The sequence below is a fragment of the Leucoraja erinacea genome, chromosome 2, assembly GCF_028641065.1.
Source record: "Leucoraja erinacea ecotype New England chromosome 2, Leri_hhj_1, whole genome shotgun sequence".
NCBI lineage: Eukaryota > Metazoa > Chordata > Chondrichthyes > Rajiformes > Rajidae > Leucoraja > Leucoraja erinaceus.
The window spans coordinates 58870554-58894605 of record NC_073378.1 but is presented as its reverse complement, the minus strand read 5'-3'; the positions used below and the strand labels follow the sequence as shown (position 1 = coordinate 58894605).

Genomic DNA, 24052 nt, shown 5'->3' with positions numbered 1-24052 from the left:
TCTAAATAATGGGGTTCCAGTTCATGCTTACCTTTCGTATCATCAAATGAGCCACTTTAGCAAAGATAAACTGGCTGACTTTTCTCCTCTCCCTCGTCCAGGGGAAATCCATGTGAAATGAAATGCTTCAAATCTTAACATGAGGCAGAAGAATAAACTTGGCACTAATTAGAAATTGTATAAGTGCTATACATTGTCGGGATTAGTGACACACCAGATCATGCTATATCCGTTTGGGCATTTGTTGAGCCTCCCAAATGATTTTAAGATAAATATTAATTTTAGGGATGGCTTTTCTGTGCAGGTCTGCTAACTGTTGTCTGTACTATGTATGGTATACTTGCATAACTTAGTGGCCTAATGACTCCAAACTTTGATATACATTGTTAGCAAAGCTGAAGCTGAACCACTTCAGGCATGTCTAGGTAAAACATATGTAATGACGCCATAATTTGTCACAATTCTAATGTAAATATTTAAAATATCTGTAAATGGTTGAGATCACCCATCAGGCAGATTGGGATTATAGAAACATCAGTTTAAAAATTAAGTTCAAAATTATAAATTATTTCATTGAATATTGAAACCTTGCACAATGCTACAGCAATAGACATGAGTTATTACAATAAAGTATTTCCAACTAACATTAGCAAGTCTATCCATTTATGATTTGAAAGAATTTTGTGATCACTTCCATGGGGCATTTATAAATTGGGGTAATTTCCATTTCATCATATATTAATAAAAGAAAAATAGCAGCAAGGTTATTGAATTAGTTCAATTTTATTTAGAAAATTGACAAGGGCTAAAATCCCATGATTAGCACAGTAGACCCAGTGTTCTCTCAAGCAAATCCAGTGTTGCTGATTTCTTCTATAATTGGCATCCTGTTTAGAGAGACAGATTTCAAAAAGGGCACTAATTGAATACAGATGTGAAAAGTAAGCCTTGCGTCTTTAGCTGAAATCCAAATTAAAGTATACAATGTTTGCATTTCTGCATTTTGCTGGCTTGTTCAGACTCAAAGATTTCACAGCTATGAATTATTAAAGGTCTTAAAAATTAATAATGGCCCCTGTACGTAATGAAAAAAACAGCTTCAGGAAACCACAGGGGCCAGGTATTTCAAAGCAGTGGCAAGCTGCCCTCGCTTGGTGCTCCTCTGCCGCCTGAATGCACACTGAGACGGACCTTCCAGTTGTTGCTCCTTGACCATAGCCAGCTCGCAGTGGTCAATTAAGAGCCTGTCCCACTTACGTGTCCTTGGCATGCAAATTACGCGACCTCGTGGTCGCATTGAGGTGCACGGGCATCGTATGACTGCATGGGGCCGGTCGCACTTAGAAGCACGGAGGAGTATGGAGTTGTGTGCGACATCACGCAGGGCTCCGAAATTTTTGTAGAGAACGAAATCTTCGCGTGCCAACGGCCTGTCGCGGAACTGACGGCCAAAGTGGGACAGGCCCAAGACCCTGGCACGACGCAACGTCTCACCTTCAACAGCAGCAGAAACAGGCAAACGATCGCTGAACTCGGCCTGGGGCTCACGGCCCACTTCTACTCCAAGAAAATTGAAGATAGACACAAAATGCAGGAGTAACTCAATGGGACCGGCAGCATCTCTGGAGAGAAGCAATGGGCGACGTTTCGGGTCAAGACCCTTCTTTTCAGACTGAAGAAGAGTCTCGACACGAAACGTCACCCATTGCTTCTCTCCAGAGATGCTGCCGGTCCGGCTGAGTTACTCCAGCTTTGTGTCCATCTTCAAATGACGTCATGCGCTCCAGACGGCTGTGCATACGCATGATAAAGCGCCCGACCTTCGCAGGACCGTCGCGGCTCGACGTGACCATGAGGTCGCGTAATTTGCGTGCCAAGAACACGTAAGTGGGACAGGCCGTTAAGGCTCTTTGCTGTACAGGCTGTAATCACCTTAAATAGCAAACAGTTCCCATTAAAAGGCTTTGAATGCCCTTGGGCTTCCTGGCCGTCTGATGGTTTTTATCGCTTTTTAAGAAACCCGCTATTTGCCTTGGAGATAATGCCGTAACGGTTCACTAGATTGATTACAGGTATCAAGGTGCTATCTCACAGGGCTAGGCTAATCAGACCAGACCTAGACTTTCTGAATTTTAGAATTATGCCAGAACCTTTTTCCCACGGTGGATATGTCCAAGACTAGAGGGCATAGTTTGAGGTGAGCGGGAAACAGTTTAATGGAGACATGTGGGCACGTTTTTTTACACAGAGAATTGTGTAGGCCTGGAACGCAGTGCCAAGGGTGGTGGTGGAGGTAGACACGATAGTGGCATTTAAGAGGCTTTGAGATAGGCACAAGGAAGTACATGGATTAGAGTGATATGGATCATGTATAGGCATATGAGATCAATTTAAATTGGCATCTAGTTTGGCCCAAACATTGTGGGCCAAAGGTTGTGTTCCTGGGTGTCAGTGGAGAGCAAATAGTTGAGTGAATGGATAAAAGAAGCAGAATAGCAGTCGAGAGAAGGTTTAAATAGAAGGTACAGAATTGTTATCTGAAAAACGGAGTAATCTGTTTGTATTTCCTCATCTTGAATATAAGGGAGCAGAAATAGCTTAGAAACTGCAGGAATGTTTGGATATTCATGGCGGAGCCCAACAGCAAACAAGTTGCAGTTGGGTGAGAAACGGAATGCGTTTGAGGTGAAAAATTCGTTTTTTTCTCGCGGTAAACAGTTTGTTGAGAATCCTGCTCTAAATACTAAATTTGAAAGCTGGAATTGGGTCACAGTGAACTTTGGACTTCTGTCCTGTTTCTTACCCATCTTACTTGGCAAAACAAATAGACGTGTGTATGGGAGGTTATTGGAAAGAAAAGGGTGAAACTGAGAATTCAAAAGCAGTCAGATAATCTGCCTGTGTTCACTACTTCAGTTAAAAATAATACTGAAAGTTAAACCAGAGGTTTCAAGGTTATGAACAGTACAATCATTATATTTATAATGTTTTTTGACATCAGTTGCAAAAAGGTAATGGTTTTAGGAGTAAAAGGGATTATAGAATATAGATAATAACATTAGGTGCAGGAGTAGGCCAATCAGCCTTTCAATGTGATCATAGCTGATCAACCTCAATCAGTACCCCGTTGCTGCCTTTTCCCCATATCCCCTGACTATCTTTAAGAGCCCTATCTAGCTAACTCTTGAAAGTATCCAGAGAACTGGCCTCTACCGCCCTCTGAGGCAGAGAATTCCACAGACTCGCAACTCTCTGTGTGAAAAATTGATGCATGTTGCTATTGATCTTTCTGCCAAATTACCACATTGTTTTATACTCTTCACATCTGATCCCTTCGTCAGTATGGTTTACAATATGGCTTAAAATATTATCCCTCTTCATTAATCAATGAATTAATTTTCTTTTTACAGGTGTTTAATCTTTCTGAAAGGAGGTATGACCTGTCCAAACTGAACTCCAAGGTATATTTTACATTTTGCTGCTTTTTGTAAAAGATGACATTGTTTTGTTTCCCTCCATATTTCAGATTATTCTCCCTTGCATTTCATCTGCCAAGGTTTCCATCTGCAGGTTTTCTCATCGCTTGGACAATTTTGCAAACCAAAAATGCATGGCATGGGCATTCGCACTAACCCAAGTTCAGCATTGCGGTTTTCCTTTAGTAAAGCCAACTAAATATTCTTCCTGAATTAGGGGCACCAACTAGGAGTGAAGTACATTGTGAATAACCCAAATGGTTCTAGTTAATAAGTATGAAGATAAAAGATAGACACAAAAAGCTAGAGTAACTCAGCGGGATAGACAGCATCTCTGGAGAGAAGGAACGTGTGATGTTTCGGGTCAAGAACCTTCTTCAGACTTCTTCAAACTTCAGGTCTGAAGAAGGGCCTCGACCCGAAACGTCACCCATTCCTTCTCTCCAGAGATGCTGTCTGTCCCGCTGAGTTACTCTAGCTTTTTGTGTCTACTTTTGATTCGAACCAGCATCTACAGCTCTTTCCTACACAAGTATGAAAATAACATCAGTAAGGAAAATTGTGTCGCCCATCATTAAATGCTTAATAAATATGTGGTCATCATTTATTAGGAGATGTTTAGTCCGTCTTGATATTGAAATGTGCAATAATTCTTTGATGTTACTCAATTAATTAAAAATTTGAAAGGCTACTTTTCCTATGTCCTGTTCATAATGGGTTGCAAAATCATGGAAAAGGGATACCAATCTTTCACTCCCATTTTATTCCCGCTGATTTTTTGAGGAATTAATTATGTTTTAAATCTCAAATTAATTCCAGAGGGCTTTAGACTAGATCGCTTGTCGTGATGGTTGAAAAGCTTTTTTTCAGATGTCATCAGTTTCAACAGATGTACCACAGATTGATAAATTGTGTTTTTTATATTTGATAATGAACAGTGAATGATTATACAGCTTGAGGGCTTGTTACCGGATGCTAACTATACTTCACACTTCGGAGAGGACTTGTTCAATTTTGGACCCCTTCCTAAATTCCTCACATTATGATTAATTTGCTCCTGGGCACATGGTTTAAAAATGATGTGCCAAAGATTCTTGTCACAAAATCATCCGACAAAAATCAGTCTTACACAATGGACAAATCACTGCTCAAAAATCTTAGATACGAAATAAAATTCTCCCTCGTTAAATTAATGTGATAAAAAGGAAATAAATAAGCACAACATTTTATTATGTTTTCCAACTTTCGTTTCTGTATACACGCGCAGATGATGCAGCTTTGCGTTAAATAAAAATTGGGATACAGACCATTTTCTAGGAATGCAACCCCCTCCATAACATGATGGTCACCATGATAAGGGTTCCTTATTGCCACTTAGGATCATGTTGTTAGCTGAGCCGTGTCACAATATAAATCATCGTCTGATGAAGGGTCATAACCTAAAATGGAATCTATCCTTGTTCTCCAGAGATGCTGCCTGACCAGCTGAGTTAATCCAGCACCTTGTGTCCTTTTTTTGTAAATTCTTCTGCAGTTCCCACAATATAAATCATGAAGAAAGCAACATGCAGGTTCTAGAATAAGAATAGCAAATTGGAAGCTTAACATTCTATCATAATGTACATGGATCGCATTTCCCCAATTCCCCTCATTTTATGGGCATATGTATAAGAACATCTTTGTTTGGTATCCCTGATGCCCAGTTAGACTTCAGAGGATATTTGGGAACAGTAGGTTTTGTATGGCAGCCTCCATCCTCTAAGCTTCTCGTAAACAGTCCCGGATGCAACAGTAAAGGGTGTTGCAAGTCTACGGCATTGATGTTTTCCATGATAGGTGAAAAGCTACATATGCAAGGTGTCACTTCAACTTTGAATCCAGCATTTTTCATTAAGTTTTAAGTGAGAAATTTGGAAAAGTTTGACGTGGATCAGTGGATGAGATCCTCTGAAAAACCAGTCCCACCTGCGGTTATTATGTTGGTTATGATTGATGGTGAATATGAATTTAGTCATGTATAAAGTCAGTTTACTAGTTTAACTCTCACTGTTGGAAGAAATTATAAATGATAACACTTGAGGAGTGAATACCATGTCGTCATAAGAGTACAATAAACTTAGGAGCCACAAAAGGTTTCAAATTCCAGGAATGCCCTTATATTTTGATTGACCTCAACTTCCCATTCCTGTTTCCTCAAATGTTATTCCGTCTCTTTCTTTCTCCCCAAACACATCTTGTTATCATTTATTTTATTTGCTTTAATGATCTTTCATGGTAACACATTCCAGATGTTGGTTGACCCGTGTGAAATAACTGTGCATGAATTCCTTATTTGTGGAAAACTTTCTTTTGTTAATGATGCCCCAATTTTTTTTACCCTTCATTCCTGTAAGCATTTTGCTGCATCAATTTTTTCTCAATTTGCCAATTCTTTATGTTTTATATCAGTCTCTTTCTTTCTTCTCTTCCTGTGAGTTACAACCCATCTTCATCAACCTTTCAACATGAACTTAATAGTCTCCCTGTTCCATTGACTTTTACCCTTTTCCTTTCAGGAATTTCAGAAATTTCCGTTATTTTTCAATGGGTGCGCAAGTTGGTTAAAACCACATGTTTCAGGAATTTCCATTACTTTCATAGGGAATTCGTGGTCATTTTTTTCAATTTTAGTTGAGGAATTCACTTACCTTTGTCCTAACAAGCCCAGCCATGAGTTTTAATAATCTGCTATCCATTGCTTTGAAAGTAGCTGCGATTGAGAAAATTAGGAAAGAAAACCTTGTTTTGTTTTATGATTTACCGATTTAATCACTGGAAAATCTATATTTATTTAATCCAGGATCACAATAATACAATCTGGAAAACATAGTCTTCTGTATGTTGTCCAAAATAGCAAGTTTAAAATCTCTGAATCATTACATGTGATGCTAATACCTCTGTGGTGGCCAATTATTTAATAGCGATGTATGTAATTTTAGTTTAATGCATACAATTCTTCTGTAAAAGTTGTGAATAATGAAGAGGTTTACTTGACTGATGCCTGAAATGGGTGGGTTGGTTCTTGCGAAAATGTTTCAGAATATGCAGGGACTGGAAGGATATGGAATATGTTCAAAGTTAAGAGTTGGTCTTGGCATCATGTCCAGCACAGACACTGTGGGCCGAAGGGCCAGTTCCTGTGCTGCATTGATCTGTGTTCTAATGAGATCACCCACGTGACCATGTGACAAATAAAATATTTTCTGAGGGTTGTGAATTGTTGGAACTCTATTTCTCAAAGGGCAGTAGAGCAAAGTCTTTAGATGTTTTTAAGGCATTGGTGGGCAGATTATTAGAGTGATAGAGTGATACAGTGTGGAAACAGGCCCTTTGGCCCAACCTGCCCACACCGGCCAACATATCCCAGCTACACTAGTCCCACCTGCCTGGGCTTGGTCCATATCCCTCCAAAACTGTCCTATCCATGTGCCTGTCTAATTGTTTCTTAAACGTCGGGATAGTCCCAGCCTCAACTGCCTCATCTGGCAGCTTGTTCCATACACCCACCACCCTTTGTGTGAAAAAGTTACCCTTCAAATTCCTATTAAATCTTTTCTCCTTCACCTTGAACCTACAGTATGTCCTCTGGTCCTCGATTCCCGTACTCTGGGCAAGAGACTCTGCATCTACCCAATCTATACCTTGATAAGTAAAGGGGTGAAATGATGTTGGAAATGGAAGGAAATGTAGAGATAGGTTGTAGGATCAAGCATGATTTTTTTGGAATTGAATAACAAGCCATGTAGTCTGCACCTGCCCTAATTTGGTCGTATTTATACAGAATCGTCTCAGTGTTTTAATAAATTCTTGCTTTAAAGCAAACAATATCATTGTAGCTCTATAAGAGGTCTGCTGTTGGCCATAAAATGAAAAATGCTTCTGTTTCAGGTGATGGATGTAGGTTGGCCTGACCTTCATGCGCCACCTCTGGATAAGATGTGTACCATATGCAAAGCGATGGAGACATGGCTAAACAATGACCCACTTCATGTGGTGGTTATTCATTGCAGGGTAAGCAATATCCACACTAATTATGTTTTTGTTTGGTTTTTGCAAAGTTAAAGTGTGTTTATTTTAAGTTTAGAACAATGTTTTTACTAGCTTTGGCTGAAGAAGGGTCTCGACCCAAAACGTCACCTATTCCTTTTCTCCAGAGATGCTGCCTGTTCTACTGAGTTACTCCAGCATTTTGTGTGTATCTTCGATTTATTTTTGTCATTTAAATACCTGATTGGCCTTTGTTGCTTTCTAAATAGAACAGTTTTTTTATTGTGACAAAAATAATTTTCTCTCTTTTTGTTAAATTGACAATATCGTTTAGACCATAAACATGAAAGTCACGAAAATGATGAAGGATGCTCTCCTTATTGTAGTTGTCCTTGTCAGAGAGAAACATTTTGTTGAAGGATTGATATTTTTTTGAATTACATCGATTAGTCCAAATTCAAATGCAGACTCCTTGAATACAGAATAACATTTTCTTCATACATTGCAATTTAGGTAATATTTTTAACAACCTCAGAACCACTCACTTTATTGTGATCGCTTCAATTATGATAGCAATTTAGGTGCAAATTGTAGTTAGAATTATGGTGCTTACATGGAGTTAGGTAATTGATTTGCAATTCTAAAAGCAGGTCTTATTTCCTGTTAGACCCTTACTGTTGCTAGAAAGGAACTTTATTTAAGCAATCGATGATACCCTTGAATTTAATTCTCAGGCACAGAAGAATTTCCTTCATTTAAAGGCTTGCATATTCCTGATCCCAATTTAAAACATATAATTTGTACAAACTCCATTAATAGAAGTAATTTATATTGTTTATGAAGCTCTTTCTCCGTAAGAGTTTCAGAGTTGTCTGATCCCTTGCAGAGCTTAGTTCTGGTGGTAGAGAGTGATCCTTCGAAGAGTTGTGTTGTTGATTTTGGTGCCATCAGACAAAGGGAAACACATGCTGATGAGATGTAGGATGCTCAAAAATGCATCTGTGTGGAGATTCAGTGCACGATGGTCGTTATTAGTCCATGATCCAGAGACCTGGCATAAATAGTAGATTTGGAGAAGATGCTTCCGGTAGTGAGAGAGTTTAGGACCAGAGGGCACAGCCTCAAAATAGAAGGCTGCACCTTTAGAATGGAGATGAGGGGGGATTCCTTTGCTAGAGTGTGGTGGATCTGTGGAATTCATCTGTGGCTGTGGAGGCCAAGTCAATAAGTATTTTTAAAGCAGACATTGATAGGTTTGTCATTAGTAAGTGCCAATGGGATTGAGAGGGAAAAATAAATCAGCCGTGATCGAATGCCAGAGCAGACTTGATGGGCTGAATGTCCTAATTCTGCTTCTATGTGTTATGAACTTGCAAATTTGATCTGGAGATGCAAGTTCAAATTGAAGTCATTAAGTCCAATAATAATGCTAGTTATCAGTAATTGCTGTAAAAGCCAATGTGGATCTCTAATATCCGCCAGGGAATAAATCTGCCATCCTTATTCAGCCTGGTCAGACCCACACTAATATAGTTTACTCTTTCAATATCCTCTGGAAGGGTTATCAAGCCACTTGACTTGGGTACAATTAAGTACAGGAAATAAATGCTAACCATCCTGAAATATTTTAACACCGCATCCCATGAATGAATAAGACAAATTGGCATGATTAAGTGCTGAGACTCATTTCGAATGATCTGAGATTGCAGCAATGGTGCAGCTGTTTCACAATGCAAATCACGCTTGAACAAGGAAGCAAAATCTTAAAAAAATCACACATCTTCATTGTTTTAGTTTAAACAAACATAGTCCTCAAACAATTTGTTTGAGGACTATGTACACCAAATGTAGTTTTGTGTTTTGAAAGCCTTCCTCAGATATCCATAAAAGGTCACATACCAAACGAGAAATTGAAGAAATATTAACTCGTACCATTTGTGACAACTGTTTTACACCTTTGCACTTTTACTCTGGTTTATACTGGCTATATTTCTGGCAGCTTTACTATATTTAAAAGGCTCGGTAGGATGTTTCCCAGTAGAGTTTGATTCTGTAGTCATTTGATATTTAACCCATACCAGTGGGGGTTAGTGAGACAACACATTGTTTTTTTTTGAAGGAGCTATTTAAGGCAGCAGGAGCAGGTTAGGTTACATTTTATAGAAACATAGAACATAGAAATTAGGTGCAGGAGTAGGCCATTCGGCCCTTCGAGCCTGCACCGCCATTCAATATGATCATGGCTGATCATCCAACTCAGTATCCCGTACCTGCCTTCTCTCCATACCCCCTGATCCCTTTAGCCACAAGGGCCACATCTAACTCCCTCTTAAATATAGCCAATGAACTGGCCTCAACTACCCTCTGTGGCAGAGAGTTCCAGAGATTCACCACTCTCTGTGTGAAAAAAGTTCTTCTCATCTCGGTTTTTAAAGGATTTCCCCCTTATCCTTAAGCTGTGACCCATTGTCCTGGACTTCCCTAACATCGGGAATAATCTTCCTGCATCTAGCCTGTCCAACCCCTTAAGAATTTTGGGGTTGCCATTATATTAGTCTTCTAATGGCAAGAAATAAACGTCTCAATTGCATCTGTCTGAATTTATTCACCCCTGTTCCCCCAACTCATCAATCCGTAGAAGGGTGCTGACCGGAAACCTCATTTATCCATGGTCTCCGGAGATGCTGGCTGATCCACTGAATTACTCCAGCACTTTGTGTCCTCTTTTGTAAAGTGGCATCTGCAATTCCTTGTTTCTATATTTTGACTGCTCCACTTCCGCTCTCCGACAGGAGTTCTGTGAGATCCTCTCTCCAACCATCTGCCCTATTAAACCCCCTCCCCCTTGCCTGTGTTCACCTACTACCTGCCACACTTCGTCCAGCCACTCCTCTCTCCCAGCTTTCTATCTCCCCTGCCCCTCTCCACCCCCTTCAGTCTGAAGAAGCACCCCGACCCAAAGAGTAACCTATCCATATTTTCCAGAGATGCTGCCTAACCTGCTGAGTTACTCCAGCACTCTGTATGCTCACTTCTTATTTTCTCCAGGATATGCAGCAGCAAGCAGGGAGCAAGGAAAGACAGTAGGATTAAATTGTATTTTTTTCAGTGAGTGAAGTTTGACAGGAAAGGCGGACAAACTCTGGACAGATATGAGCTACTGGGATGTTTTTGTCATAGCAGAAACCTCGTTAAGATCTGGCAGCTCAATATTCCAGAGTACAGCTGCTACAAGTGAGAATAGATATGGGGGTGAAAGAAGAGGGGCAGATGACATATTGCTTGAGAAGAACACCAGGGCAGATGACATTACTGAAGGATTTAGTATTTAAGAAGGAACTGCAGATGCTGGAAAATCGAATGTACACAAAAATGCCGGAGAATTGTCCAGTAAGGCTATTTGGGTGGAGCTAAGAAATAAAATGATTCAGCCATTTTGTTTCCCCAGTGGATATGGAACGAGCAGCAAGAGGAAGTAGTTGTGGAAGGTTCAATAACACCATTTAAAAGATACTAGACCAAGTGCAGACCCGTTGGGTCTGTTCCCCCAACGTGCGGTTGTGTGGGGGGGGGGGGGGGGGGGGGGGGGGTGGAGGGGGTGTCGGGGGGGGGGGGGGGGCACACACACGAACCCCCCCCCTTGATATTATATTAATATTATTAATTCGCTCCTTTTACCCCGTAACCACCCTATCTACTGACGCATAGCCCCCAACTTGCAGTCACATCTAGAGAGGGGGGAAGGGGGGGGGGTAGAGAGTGAGGGCAGATAGAGGGGGGGGGGTAGAGAGTGAGAGCAGATAGAGAAGGGGCAGACACAGAGAGAGAGGCAGAGAAAGAAACACAGAGAGAGGGGTAAGAGGGAGAGGGGGGGTGCAGAGGAAGAGAAGAGGAAGGGTGGGTGAGGGGGGAAAGGTGGGGGAGATGGGGAGGAGAGAGAGGGTGAAAGTTAGGGGGAGAGAGAGAGGGGGTGCTGAGAGAGTAGGGAGCAGGGAGGGTGGGGGTGTGGAGGGGAGGGGGGGAGAGAGAGGGGGGGAGGAGAAGAGGGGGGGGGAGAGGAGGGGGGGGGGGGGGGGGGGGGGCGAGGAGGGGAGGGGGGGGGGGGGGGGGGTGGTGGGGGGGGGGGGGGGGAGAGAGAGGTGGGGGAGAGAGAGGAGAGGGGGGGGGGAGGAGAGAGAGAGGGGGGAGGAGAAGGGGGAGAGAGAGAGATGCAGAGAGGTGGATATTTGGAGAGAGAGAGGGGGGGAGAGAGAGAGAGGAGAGAGAGAGAGGATAGGGAGAGAGAGAGGGGGGGAGAGAGAGAGAGGGAAAGAGAGAGAGAGGGAGAGGGGAGAGAGGGAGGTGGGGAGAGAGAGGAACCCAAACCCCCCCCAACAACAATTTGCAGGCAGTGCTTTTTTATTTCAAACTAACCATATTTTATTTTCAAACCACATTAAGGGTACTTACTCACAGGTGTGAAGAAATTTGTTCAGTGTCAATCAGAGCTCAGAGAGCCCTCCATGTTGCAGAATGATTGGGGCACACCACTTGCAGAGACTGATTGAGGCACGCCACTTGCAGAGACTGATTGAGGCACGCCACTTGCAGAGACTGATTGAGGCACACCACTTCCTGGTTTTATAGTCTTTCCCCCTCCCTCCAGCAGGGGCAGCAGAGAGAATGGGGAATTGTGTAAAAACATTAATATCTCTGTCATTTTTCATCGATGGGAAAAATCTTCAGCACACATGCGGCAGAGGGGGGCTCTGAGCAAGGTGGCCAAAAATGACGGCCGTAGGTGGCGGCGTTCTCTCGGAAATCGCAGCACAGAAGGCCAAAAGCGGTCAAGAACAGAGATTTAGTAATATAGATTTGCACAGAAACATGGATAGGGAATTTTTAAAAGGATATGAAACAAATGCAGGCAAATGCGACTAATTAGATAGTCCATCTTAATTGGCATAAACAAGCATTTCCATACAGTTTGATTAGACAACCATGCTGCTTGGGACCAGATAACTGAAGGAAGCGTAGGATTGGGAATTCTAGATGCTATGGTTAAAAACTGCATTGTACATTTCCTTTAAATTGCAGGGAATGGGAGCACCATATCTCATAAGTTCACTCCAACACATATCACTTACCGAGTAGTGTAGTTGATGGTGACATTTTAACGTATTGAATTGTCAATAATGGAACGCACATAACCAGTTAGAATGTAAGTAGAGGAATAGGCCATTCATCATTGAACCTTTATCAATATCCTCCTGCATTATGGCTGGTTGTATATATATTCCATTGCTTTGTGAGGATTCGTGCTCCCTTCTGACCTACCCTGACAACAATCTATTAATCTCACTATTCACAATGTCAATTGACCCTTGTTAGGGTCAGAGGTTTAGATTTCACCTTCCCTCCCTCGCTGTAGACTTTGCTGGATCTTATAGGGGTGTGTTTTAAAACTTTCCAAAGGATCTTGGTTCATTGTGAAACGGTTTTATTTTAATGATTTAAAGCGTTTTGGAACTTTTATTTCATAATCTACGGCCTGTTACAGTGCAGCTGGAGAACAGAGTGCGGCTTTAGAGATGTGGTCACACCACATGGTTCAGAACTCTTGGCAGAGCTTCATGTTTGTGCACAGTCATTGAAATTGAAACAGTATTCAGCAGAGTAGAATGACCTACTCCATAAAGGTCAAGATGGTCTTCTAAGTTGGCTTCACTGAAGTTGTCCTAACAAGGTTTCATTTTAAGAAATGAAAACTAGATATATAATCGGTACTAATGTTTAATCAGTTCAGATTTTATTGTTTGAAGAAACGACAATATCCTCCTTTCAGCACTGCAGTGAGTTAGGCAAAATATCCTAAACGAAAAAATTGTGCAAATAATATCATAGCCAATCTTTCTCATGGTAACATTGCAACAGCTACATTATGCTCCCTTATTCCCACACTGATTATTTATGAGCAATGCTGTCTGGTAGCTGTATCCTTTCATAGTTGGGTGTCTAATACAATGAATAACCTATTTTCTAAGGAATAGATGGCAGTTAATCATGATTGAAAGAACACAAGTCGTTCAAAATGCCATTTCTCCGGTTCCTAATAGCTTTAGAAAGATTAACTCATAACTTAGTGTATTTTTACAAGGGCCTGGGTGAATCAGTGTGGCTGCAGAGCTGAATGCCAGAAAGTTTTCACAAAACCGTGCTAAAACGGAAGAATAACTTTGAACTTGACTTGGGTTTTGTAAAGTAGTGCATGTTCAAATTGAGAACTAACACAGGCTAAGATGTTACAACTGAGTGAGGTAGAGCTATTTTTAGTTTGTTTCCCTATTGCTACGTCTGTGGCTACTGGAGCCAAGGTCTGTTTTTCATTTATGAACTCAATGCTTCTTTGTTTCCTTCCTGAGGATGAGTACCTGCGTTTTGCCGTTCCTAACTCTTCCAGATTATTGCATTTGATGGATTTTTGTCCCCAAGCAGGACAAATTCAATATCCATTCCAAATTCTGAAACCGGTTTTAGAATTTTTAGTACAAAACCACCTGACGCAAGTCACTAGTGGTGGAAGGGCGTTATTCAGATGGTAGTCTGTGACCAAAAGTATTCCGTGGGGATCTGTGCTGGGACCTCTGCTTTTTAGAAACATAGGAACATAGAAAATAGGTGCAGGAGGAAGCCATTCGATCCTTAGAGCCAGGACCGCCATTCATTGTGATCGTGGCTGATCGTCCCCAATCAATAAGCCGTGCTTGCCTTCTCCCCATATCCCTTGATTCCACTAGTTCCTAGAGCTCTATCTAAAACCTCTGTCTCACGGTGCGAGTCCACCCACGAGTGATCCCGAGTTTAAAACAAATCAAACTCGTGGTAATCACGTAGAATTAACGTAGCGGGAACGTCGGAACTGGTAACGCTAACGGCAGGTACTCGGGAAACTTGTTAACTCGTGAAAATCTTTCAACATGATTAAAGATTTCCACAAGTCAGATTTACTCGAAGTAAAATTTAAACTTTTAAACTCGTTGTAAGAACGTAGTAGCCCGTGAGTTTACCGTAGTGACTCGTGAGTCTACCGTGGGCATTCTTTAACTCAGCGGAACAGGCAGCATCTCTGGAGAGAAGGAATGGGTGACGGGATGGCGTTTCCAAAATTCTGCTGTGTCTTTGTGTTACTCCAGCACTGTGTGTTCAAAAGATACAAAGTGCTGGAGTAACTCAACGGATTAGGCAGCATCTCATGTTGCCCGACCCACTGAGTTACCTCAGTATTTAGACGTAAATATAGATGGGTAGGTCAGTTAGTGAGCAGACAACACCAAAATTGGTGGGAAAGAACTGCAGTCAGTTATATTCAATGATCAGAATACCAGTTTTGGCATTTGATGCTGGTGCTCTTTTCTATTCAACACCGGCAAAATTTATGAATTGAAGAGATGATACATATCTTGTGCAGGAATACAAAATTGAACTTTTGTGCCATGTTGATGAATGAAATGGAACCAGTTCAGATAATTTAGTTCTTTGCATGTCTATACAGGCACTCCCCAACATTTGTAATAGGTGACTAACCTAGGCTCACACTTAGGTAAGCAATTCTTTAAGCCCACTGATGCCCAAGTGGTCTCTGCTTTGGAGCTCCCCCATTGTCTCCACATCGGAGCTCCCATCTGGTCTCTGTGTTGGATCTCCCACATGGTCTCCGGTTCCGAGCTCCCACGTGGTCTCCAAGTCAGAGCTCCCACATGATCTGGAGTCATCTGCTTATGATTGAAATGATGAAGAAAGTCATTTCTCAGACGGTTCTGAATGTTTGGAATTCCCCCACCCTGAACATTCATGGAGACTGTGTCTGTTGGAGCATTCATTGGATGTAATGGGGAAATTAGGGGTTTGGAAACCAGTGTTGATAGTGCAGTTGGTGCTGAGATGAGAGCAGCTGTGATCTTGTTGAACAGTGGAGCAGAATCAAGGGACCTTGTTGACCACTCCTTCATCCTGTGCTCTTGGCAAAATTAGGGCACATGGTATTGGGGGTAGAGTGCTGACATGGATAGAGAAGTGGGGTAATTTTGCAGAGGTGTATAACATCATGGGGGGAATAGATCGGGTGAATACACAGTCTTTTATCCAGTGTAGGAAAATGAAAAACTAGAGGACATAAGTTTAGGGTGAGAGGGGAAAGATTTAGTAGGAACCTGAACGGCAACGTTTTCACACAGCAAGTGGTGGGTATATGAAACAAGCTGCCTGAGGAGGTAGTTGATGTAAGTACTATAACAACATTTAAAATACATTAGTACAGATACATTAATAGGAAAGCTTTAGGGAGATATGGATCAAACGCAGGCAGATGGGAATAGTGTAGATGGGGCATCTAGGTCAACATGGGCAAGTTGGGCCAAAGGGCCTGTTTCCATCGTGTATGAGTCCAAATCTACTCAACAATGTTGTCCGCTGCTCTGTCTTCCAGTCCCAGATCTTTCTCTTTACCAATCTTTTATCAGTAAATTTGGCTACTGTGAATGAAAGTATCTATGTAAAGTAGTTCCTTGATCAGGTTGCATTTAAAATGTTAGCAACACCATGATCCTATTTGCGCATATCAATGGATGTTAGGCCTGCAATGCCCAACCACTCTCCACCATTCAAAGGATCAAGATCGTTCTGTTCATAGCCCAAATTACATCTGCTGCCTGTTCCCCATAACTTTTGATTCCTCTGAGATCAACAATCTGTCTATCTCGGCATTGAAAACAAGTAATTATTCAATTTCCACAGCTCCCTGGGTCAGGGAATTCCAAGGTTTCACAATCCTCTGTGGGAAATTAATTCCTCATCATCTCACCCTTAAATGGGTATTTCTTAATCCTCAAAATCTTAATTGCTTCAGAATTACCTCTCATTTTTCCGAAGACCAGTGAGGCCATGTTACATTGAGAGGGGAACTTTCCTTCGACATAAAAGTACTCAGCAAATGCCATGATGGTAGAATAGCTTTTCCTTCAAAGTGAGACTTACATTCTTACAAAGTGAGTCTTACATTCAATCTTCTGTCATTACCTTTTCAAGTCACATTTCAAGAACACATCCATGCAATGAAAACATATTTAACAGCATGCATCAAATTTCCAAACATTTGATCTCAGAGAATTCACACCTGGTTTAGGCTGAATGTAAGGTCTTGCCTGCTCTAAATCATAACTTGATGTGTGTATTGTTTTTGTTAAACCAATATGTGTATAATGAGGTAGGTTTAGAATGATAGAGTTGTAATGAATAGAAATGGGCCCTGTGGCCCACCAGATCTGTGCTGCACGCTAAGCGCCCATTTACACTAATCTCATTTTATTCTCCGGGCGTTTTAATCAATTCCACCCAGATTCTACTACTTAGCCATCATCAATATACAGTGACCAATTAACCCACAGACCCATTCATCTTTGGCATACGAGTGGAAACCAGAGCAGCTGGGAGAAACCCTTGCAGTCACAGTGAAGTATGTACATACTCCACACAACTATAGCACCAAGAGGTCATAAATGAACAGCCTCTCCCTTAATGTCAGCAAGTACAAGCCTCTCCCTCAATGTCAGCAAGGACTTCAAGGAATGAACATGGTGTACATGCTCGAGTCAGCTTCAATAATGCTGAAGCGGAAATCGATGTAGGCTTCAGGTTCCCGGGCATAAATATCACCAGCAATTTTTCCTGGACCACGCCCATTAAAGCTACGACCAAGAAGGCACACTAATGCCTTTACTTCCTCGGAAGACAAGAAGTTTGGCATATCCAACAACTCTTACCAACGTCTAGAGATACACTGGAGAAAGTATCCTCACAGTAAATATCACAACTTGGTTTGTCGACCTCTCTGCCCAAGACCGTAATGCCTCTGTCCCACTTAGGAAACCGGAACGGAAACCTGAACGGAAACCTCTGGAGACTTTGCGCCCCCACCCAAGGTTTCCTTGCGGTTCCCAGAGGTTGCAGGTGGTTGCCAGAGGTTGCAGGTAGTGGAAGCAGGTAGGGAGACTGATAAAAACCTCCGGGAACCGCACGGAAACCTTGGATGGGGCGCAAAGTCTCCAGAGGTTTCTGTTCAGGTTTCCTAAGTGGGACAGGGGCATTAAGGAACTGCAGAGAGTTGTAGATGTAGTCCAGTCCATCACACAAACTAGCCACCCCTCTGTTGACTCCATTTACACCTCGGGTAAGCAGCCAACGTAATTAAGGAACATTTACACCCAGGTCATTCCCTCTTCTCCTCTCCCCCATTGGTTAGAAGATACATAAGCTTGAAAGTGTATACCAGCATATTCAGCAACAGCTTCTTCCCCACTATCAGCAGATTCGAAAGCACGCAACAAAAAAGCTTTTCACTGTACCTTGGTATACGTGACAACAAAATAAATTACTGAATTCTCATAAACTAAGAGTGTACTCCCAATCTTGCAATTTACCTCATTGTGAACCTTGCACTTTTTTAACTTCACTTATTCTGACTTTAATGCTGAGTTTATTCTGCATTCTCGTAGGCGCACCACTATATTCTATACTCGGGTAGTCTCCCCATTATATTCTGCATTGTGGGGTTTTTTTTCTCTTTGCACTACAATGCCCTCCATAATGTTTGGGACAAAGATGCATCATTTATTTATTTGACTCTGTACACCACAATTTGAGATTTATAATAGAAAAAAATCACATGTGGTCAAATTGCACATTGTCAGATTTTATTAAAGGACATTTTTATACATTTTGGTTTCACCATGTAGAAATTACAGCAGTGTTTAGACATAGTCCCCCCCCATTTCAGGGTACCATAATGTTTGGGACACAGCAATGTCATGTAAATGAAAATAGTCATGTTTAGCATTTTGTTGCATATCCTTTGCACGCAATGACTGCTTGAAGTCTGCGAATCATGGACACCACCAGTTGCTGGGTGTCTACTCTGTGATGCTCTGTGATGCTCTGCCAGGCCTGTATTGCACCATCTTTTTGTTTTGGAAGCTAGTCCCCTTCAGTTTTCTCTTCAGCATGTTCAATTAGGTTCAGATCGGGTGAGTGTCTTGGCCACTCAAGAATTGACAATTTTTTAGGTTTGAAAAACTCCTTTGTTGCTGTAGCAGTATGTTTGGGATGAACTGTTGGCCAAAGAGTTTTGAGGCATTTGTTTGAACATGAGCAGATAGGATGTGTCTACACACCAGACTTCATTATGCTACTACTATCACCATGTTGAACTTACAGCTGTGTTTATACATAGTTCCCCCATTTCAGGGCACCATAATGTTTGGGACACATGGCTTCACAGGTGTTTGTAATTGCTCAGGTGTGTTTAAATGTCTCCTTATACCAGGTATAAGAGGGCTCACAGCACCTAGTCTTTCCTCCAGTCTTTCCCATCACATTTGGAAACTTTTATTGCTGTTTATCAACACGAGGACCTAGAATGGCAGTATTTATACAAAGTACTGCAAAAATCTAATATGGGAGAGAATTTTATCAGATGGGTTAAATTACTATATGATAAACCAATGGCAAGAATACTAACTAATAATATATTATCTTCAAAATTTCAATTATCGAGGGGCAATAGGAAGGGCTGTGTTTTATCAACCCTGCTATTTGCACTTATGATAGAGCCGCTTGCTGAAAGGATAAGAAGGCATCCGGATATTCAGGGATATAATACTAAGGATACTAGTAATAAAATATCACTATATGCAGATGATATACTTTTATAGAAACATAGAAATTAGGTGCAGGAGTAGGCCATTCGGCCCTTCGAGCCTGCACCGCCATTCAATAAGATCATGGCTGATCATCCAACTCAGTATCCCGTACCTGCCTTCTCTCCATACCCCCTGATCCCTTTAGCCACAAGGGCCACATCTAACTCCCTCTTAAATATAGCCAATGAACTGGCCTCAACTACCCTCTGTGGCAGAGAGTTCCAGAGATTCACCACTCTCTGTGTGAAAAAAAGTTCTTTCTCATCTCGGTTTTAAAGGATTTCCCCCCTTATCCTTAAGCTGTGACCCCTTGTCCTGGACTTCCCTAACATCGGGAACAATCTTCCTGCATCTAGCCTGTCCAACCCCCTAAGAATTTTGTAAGTTTCTATAAGATCCCCTCTCAATCTTCTAAATTCTAGAGAGTATAAACCAAGTCTATCCAGTCTTTCTTCATAAGACAGTCCTGACATCCCAGGAATCAGTCTGGTGAACCGTCTCTGCACTCCCTCTATGGCAATAATGTCCTTCCTCAGATTTGGAGATCCAAAACTGTACGCAATACTCCAGGTGTGGTCTCACCAAGACCCTGTACAACTGCAGTAGAACCTCCCTGCTCGTATACTCAAATCCTTTTGCAATGAAAGCTAACATACCATTCGCTTTCTTTACTGCCTGCTGCACCTGCATGCCTACCTTTATATATTACAAACTCCCAAACGAGCATCCCAAATCTATTAAATCTAATAGAGGAATTTGGCTCTTTCTCCAGTTATAGAATGAATTGGAATAAAAGTGAAATTATGTCACTAACACCCCAGAAAGCGAATCACCTATTAAAATTTCCATTTAAAATTGCAACGGAAACATTTAAGTATCTGGGTATTCAAGTTACTAGAAGATATAAATCATTATTTAATGCTAATTTTATACCATTATTAAATAAATTTGATTCAATGATTAAATTTTGGAAAACGCTCCCACTATCACTAATTGGCAGAATAAACACTATAAAAATGATAGTGCTACCACAAATAATATATTTATTCCAATCTATACCGATATATATACCAAAACATTTTTTTTTAAATTAGACTCGAATATTTTTAATTTTATTTGGGATTATAAAGCACATAGAATTAAAATAAATCATTTGTGCAAACCCAAAGAGGTGGGGGGGGGGGGGTTTACACTGCTTAAATTTTCTATACTATTATTGGGCAGTACATATTAAGAATATAATTTATTGGTTGGACAGTTCTGCTCAAAAGTTGGAATGGATAAGAATGAAGAAAGAGGATCCTACGATCTAGGAGCGATCATCTTTGCCCCAATAAAGCTGAATAATATGTTATATAAGAATAATCCAATTATACAAAATACAATACGAATCTGGAAACAAATAAAATTAACTTTAAAATTAAGAAATTTATCAGTGTTAACACCAATAGTGAATAACCCAGTATTTAAACCATCTGGTATGGATAAAACATATAAACAATGGTAACAAGTGGGAATTAAAAAGGTAGGTGATTTGTATCAGTTGGGAAATTTATTTTCATTTCAACAACTAAAATCAAAATTTAAATTGAATAACAATCAATATTTTAAATACCTACAGGTGTGTGACTTTATGAAGAAATATATACCAAGATTCCAAAGTATAATTTTAGACCCACTGGAAGAAGTAATGAATATCAAGGCGGAGTCAAAAAAATTAATATCATACTTGTATAACAGTATTTTAAACATAGAATTACCATCAACAGAGGCAATTAGAGAAGACTGGGAAAAATAATTAATGATAAAAATCTCAAAAGAAACATGGGAAAAATATTTGATACATATACATAAATGTTCGATCAACGCTAGACATAATTTAATTCAATTTAAAATATTACATAGATTATATTATTCCAAAACTAGGTTGAATAAATTTTATCCAAATATTTCTCCCATTTGTGATAAATGTCTTTCTCAAAATGCCAATATTACGCACTCATTTGTCTCTTGTACAAAACTTTATAAATTTTGGTGTGACATATTTGATATATTCTCAAAGTTATTTAAGACAAAAATGGAACCTAATACTGAAATGATTATATTTGGAGTAAGTGGAGATGGGAACAAATTAAATACACACCAAAACTCATTTTTCAATTATGGGTTAATAACAGCAAAAAAACATACTTAAATTTTGTGAAAATGCTAATATACCAACATTTAAAATGTGGATTAGTAATATGCTGGACACAGCACATTTGGAAGAAATGAGACTCCTCCTAATAGACAAACAAGACCAATTCTTAAGGAGTTGGTCTCCATTTATTGATTTCTTGAATTCATGTGGTGACATAGTATCATGAAAACTAACAGTTTCAGGTATGGGTGAAAGATGATTTAGAATATTTAAAAAAATCATCTCATTGTGGCGATTGAATAATCTCCCTCCTGCTTTCCTTCTTCACTTATTCCTTCTCTTTCACTTTTTCTTACCTGTTTTTCACTCACGCTCACTGGTCTATTCTTCACTTTTCACAACATCTTTTTCTTCTATCTTTTCTCGCTTCTCTCTTTAAAAAAAGGAAAGTTTTACAGAGAATGTATATTTTAGCATAATTTTTGTACCAATGCATTGTACTCCTAATAAATAAAAAAAAAGAAGAAAAAAAAAGGAAAAAAAATCAACATGAGGACCAAGTTGAGCCAATGAAAGTCAAAGAAGCCATTATGAGTCTGCGAAACAAGAATAAAACTGTTAGAGACATCAGCCAAAACTTAGGCTTACCAAAATCAACTGTTTGTAATATCATTGAGAAGAAAGAGAGCACTGGTGAACTTACTAATCGCAAGGGGACTGGCAGACCAAGGAAGACCTCCACAGCTGATGACAGAAGAATTATCTCTATAATAAAGAAACATCCCCAAACACCTGCCCGACATCAGAAACACTCTTCAGATGTGGATTTGTCAATGACCACTGTCCACAGAAGACTTCATGAACAGGAATACAGAGGCAACACTGCAAGATGCAACCCACTAGTTAGGCCATGTATAAAAATGGCCTTTATTAAAATCTGACAATATGCACTTTAACCACGTGATTTTTTTCAACTACAAATCTCAAATTGTGGAATACAGAGGCAAATAAATCAATGATGGGTCTATGGCCCAAACATTATGGAGGGCACTGTGCATGTTGTGCTTGTGTATGGCATGATTGTACTTATGTGTTGGACAATTTGATTGCATAGCATACAAACAAAGTGTTTCACTGCATCTACCTGACAAGAATAAAACAATCCAATACCACGGGAGCTATGAGGCAGCAATTCTAATTGTGCAACTGTGCCGCCAGTATAGAACTGGAAATATTTTATTTGTACGATACATCAAAATTATAAAATGTTGCAACAGTATAAACTTAATCAAGAAGAATCGAGTATGTTCTGAATCAAGCTATTCTGGTGTCTCTTTCCTCTCCGATGTATGAGCAACACTGGCAGATGTCCTAGTTTTGCCAACATGATATTTCTAAAACCGGATCAATCTGTAGCTAGGTGGAATAAAGCCATAGAATAACCTGCCCACAGGCAAAATGGAGGTCCTGGCTCAGTGATCCGAGTCCACTCACTCTTCTGAAATATTTGCAGTTAAATAATAGGCAGATTCAGTGACCTATAAAAATAAAATAGCAAAATAAAGCTGCATCATATCAGTAAATGTTTAAATTTCATCAAACTGGAAGGATAACTGTTTCTATCGTTTTTTTGCTTCATTTCAGATTTTCAGTATTTCCAAATAGTCCTACTTTGTGGTCAGCAACCACTTTGAATAGTTGACTATACTGTGAATGTAATGCAGAGGGTTTAAAAATAGGAAACATGGTTTAATTGTATGTTTAGTTCAGAATTTTATATTGTAACATTTTATTTACAAGGGTAGGCAGTAAACTTATATTAAAAATCTTGGAAGGGCTTCTTTGCTCCTCTGTCGACAAGTGTATCTCGATACGTAAGAGACTGCAAATCCTGGAAACTTGAGCGAAGGAACTCAGCGGTTCAGGCAGCATCTGTGGAGGGAAATAGGCTGACAACACGGGATGGGAACCCAGTCTGATTGAGTAAAGGGGGCAATGCTGGAATACAGTGCTGGGGATGGGGGCATATCCTGGTCAGTGATAGGTGGATACACATGAGATGGGGTGGTTTGACAAATGGTTGGAAATAGTGGCAAAGGTTATAGGTTCTGGATGTTTGGTCATTCCAAAATTATTTACTGATCTCAATTGTCTTCAATCAAGGAATGGTATGGAACATCAACCATAAATCTCCCTTTAGATTGTAACCATTGCTGGGTATTAGTATTGATATAAAGCCATTCAAGAATGCAGCTTCTACTGTAATAACATAAGTGTCCAAATAACCTGCAGACTTTCGCTGTCATTTCACTCATGAAGAATAAATGGTTGAGGTGGTGACAACTCGAACCCATCAATTGCCGATACCTCAGAAGGGAAGAGGAGTAAGCCCCCACATTTCCTCTCTTTGCTGCAAGCAAACTAGTACAAAAACTAATCCTACCTTCCATGACACAGTTCTTCTTTTGAGATGGGAAAAGGGTCAGGTTCAGAAACTAGTCAATGCTACTAGTCTAGGTTGTTCTGTTTTAACAGATTTGGAGCAAAATCTCATGAACGGAACCCATCCCAAAAGTGTCGTAATAATCTAACTTCACACAATGTGGACCGAGAACTATTTTATTCAGATTGTCTTCTAGTTAAATGAAGGCTTTGGGATTTTCAGTCCTATTTAACAT

The 24052-nt window shown here is 40.3% G+C and overlaps 1 protein-coding gene across 6 annotated transcripts in view; it reads left to right on the top strand.

The window, feature by feature from the left end:
- LOC129710317 (tensin-3-like) overlaps window positions 1–24052 on the top strand; it is a 484648-nt gene that overhangs the window by 319899 nt on the left and 140697 nt on the right. For all 6 annotated transcript variants that reach the window (XM_055657243.1, XM_055657253.1, XM_055657263.1 and 3 more), the window contains 2 exons: window positions 3411–3461; window positions 7404–7526. In XM_055657243.1, the coding sequence (XP_055513218.1) occupies window positions 3411–3461; window positions 7404–7526 (174 nt within the window). The remainder of the gene's footprint in view (window positions 1–3410; window positions 3462–7403; window positions 7527–24052) is intronic.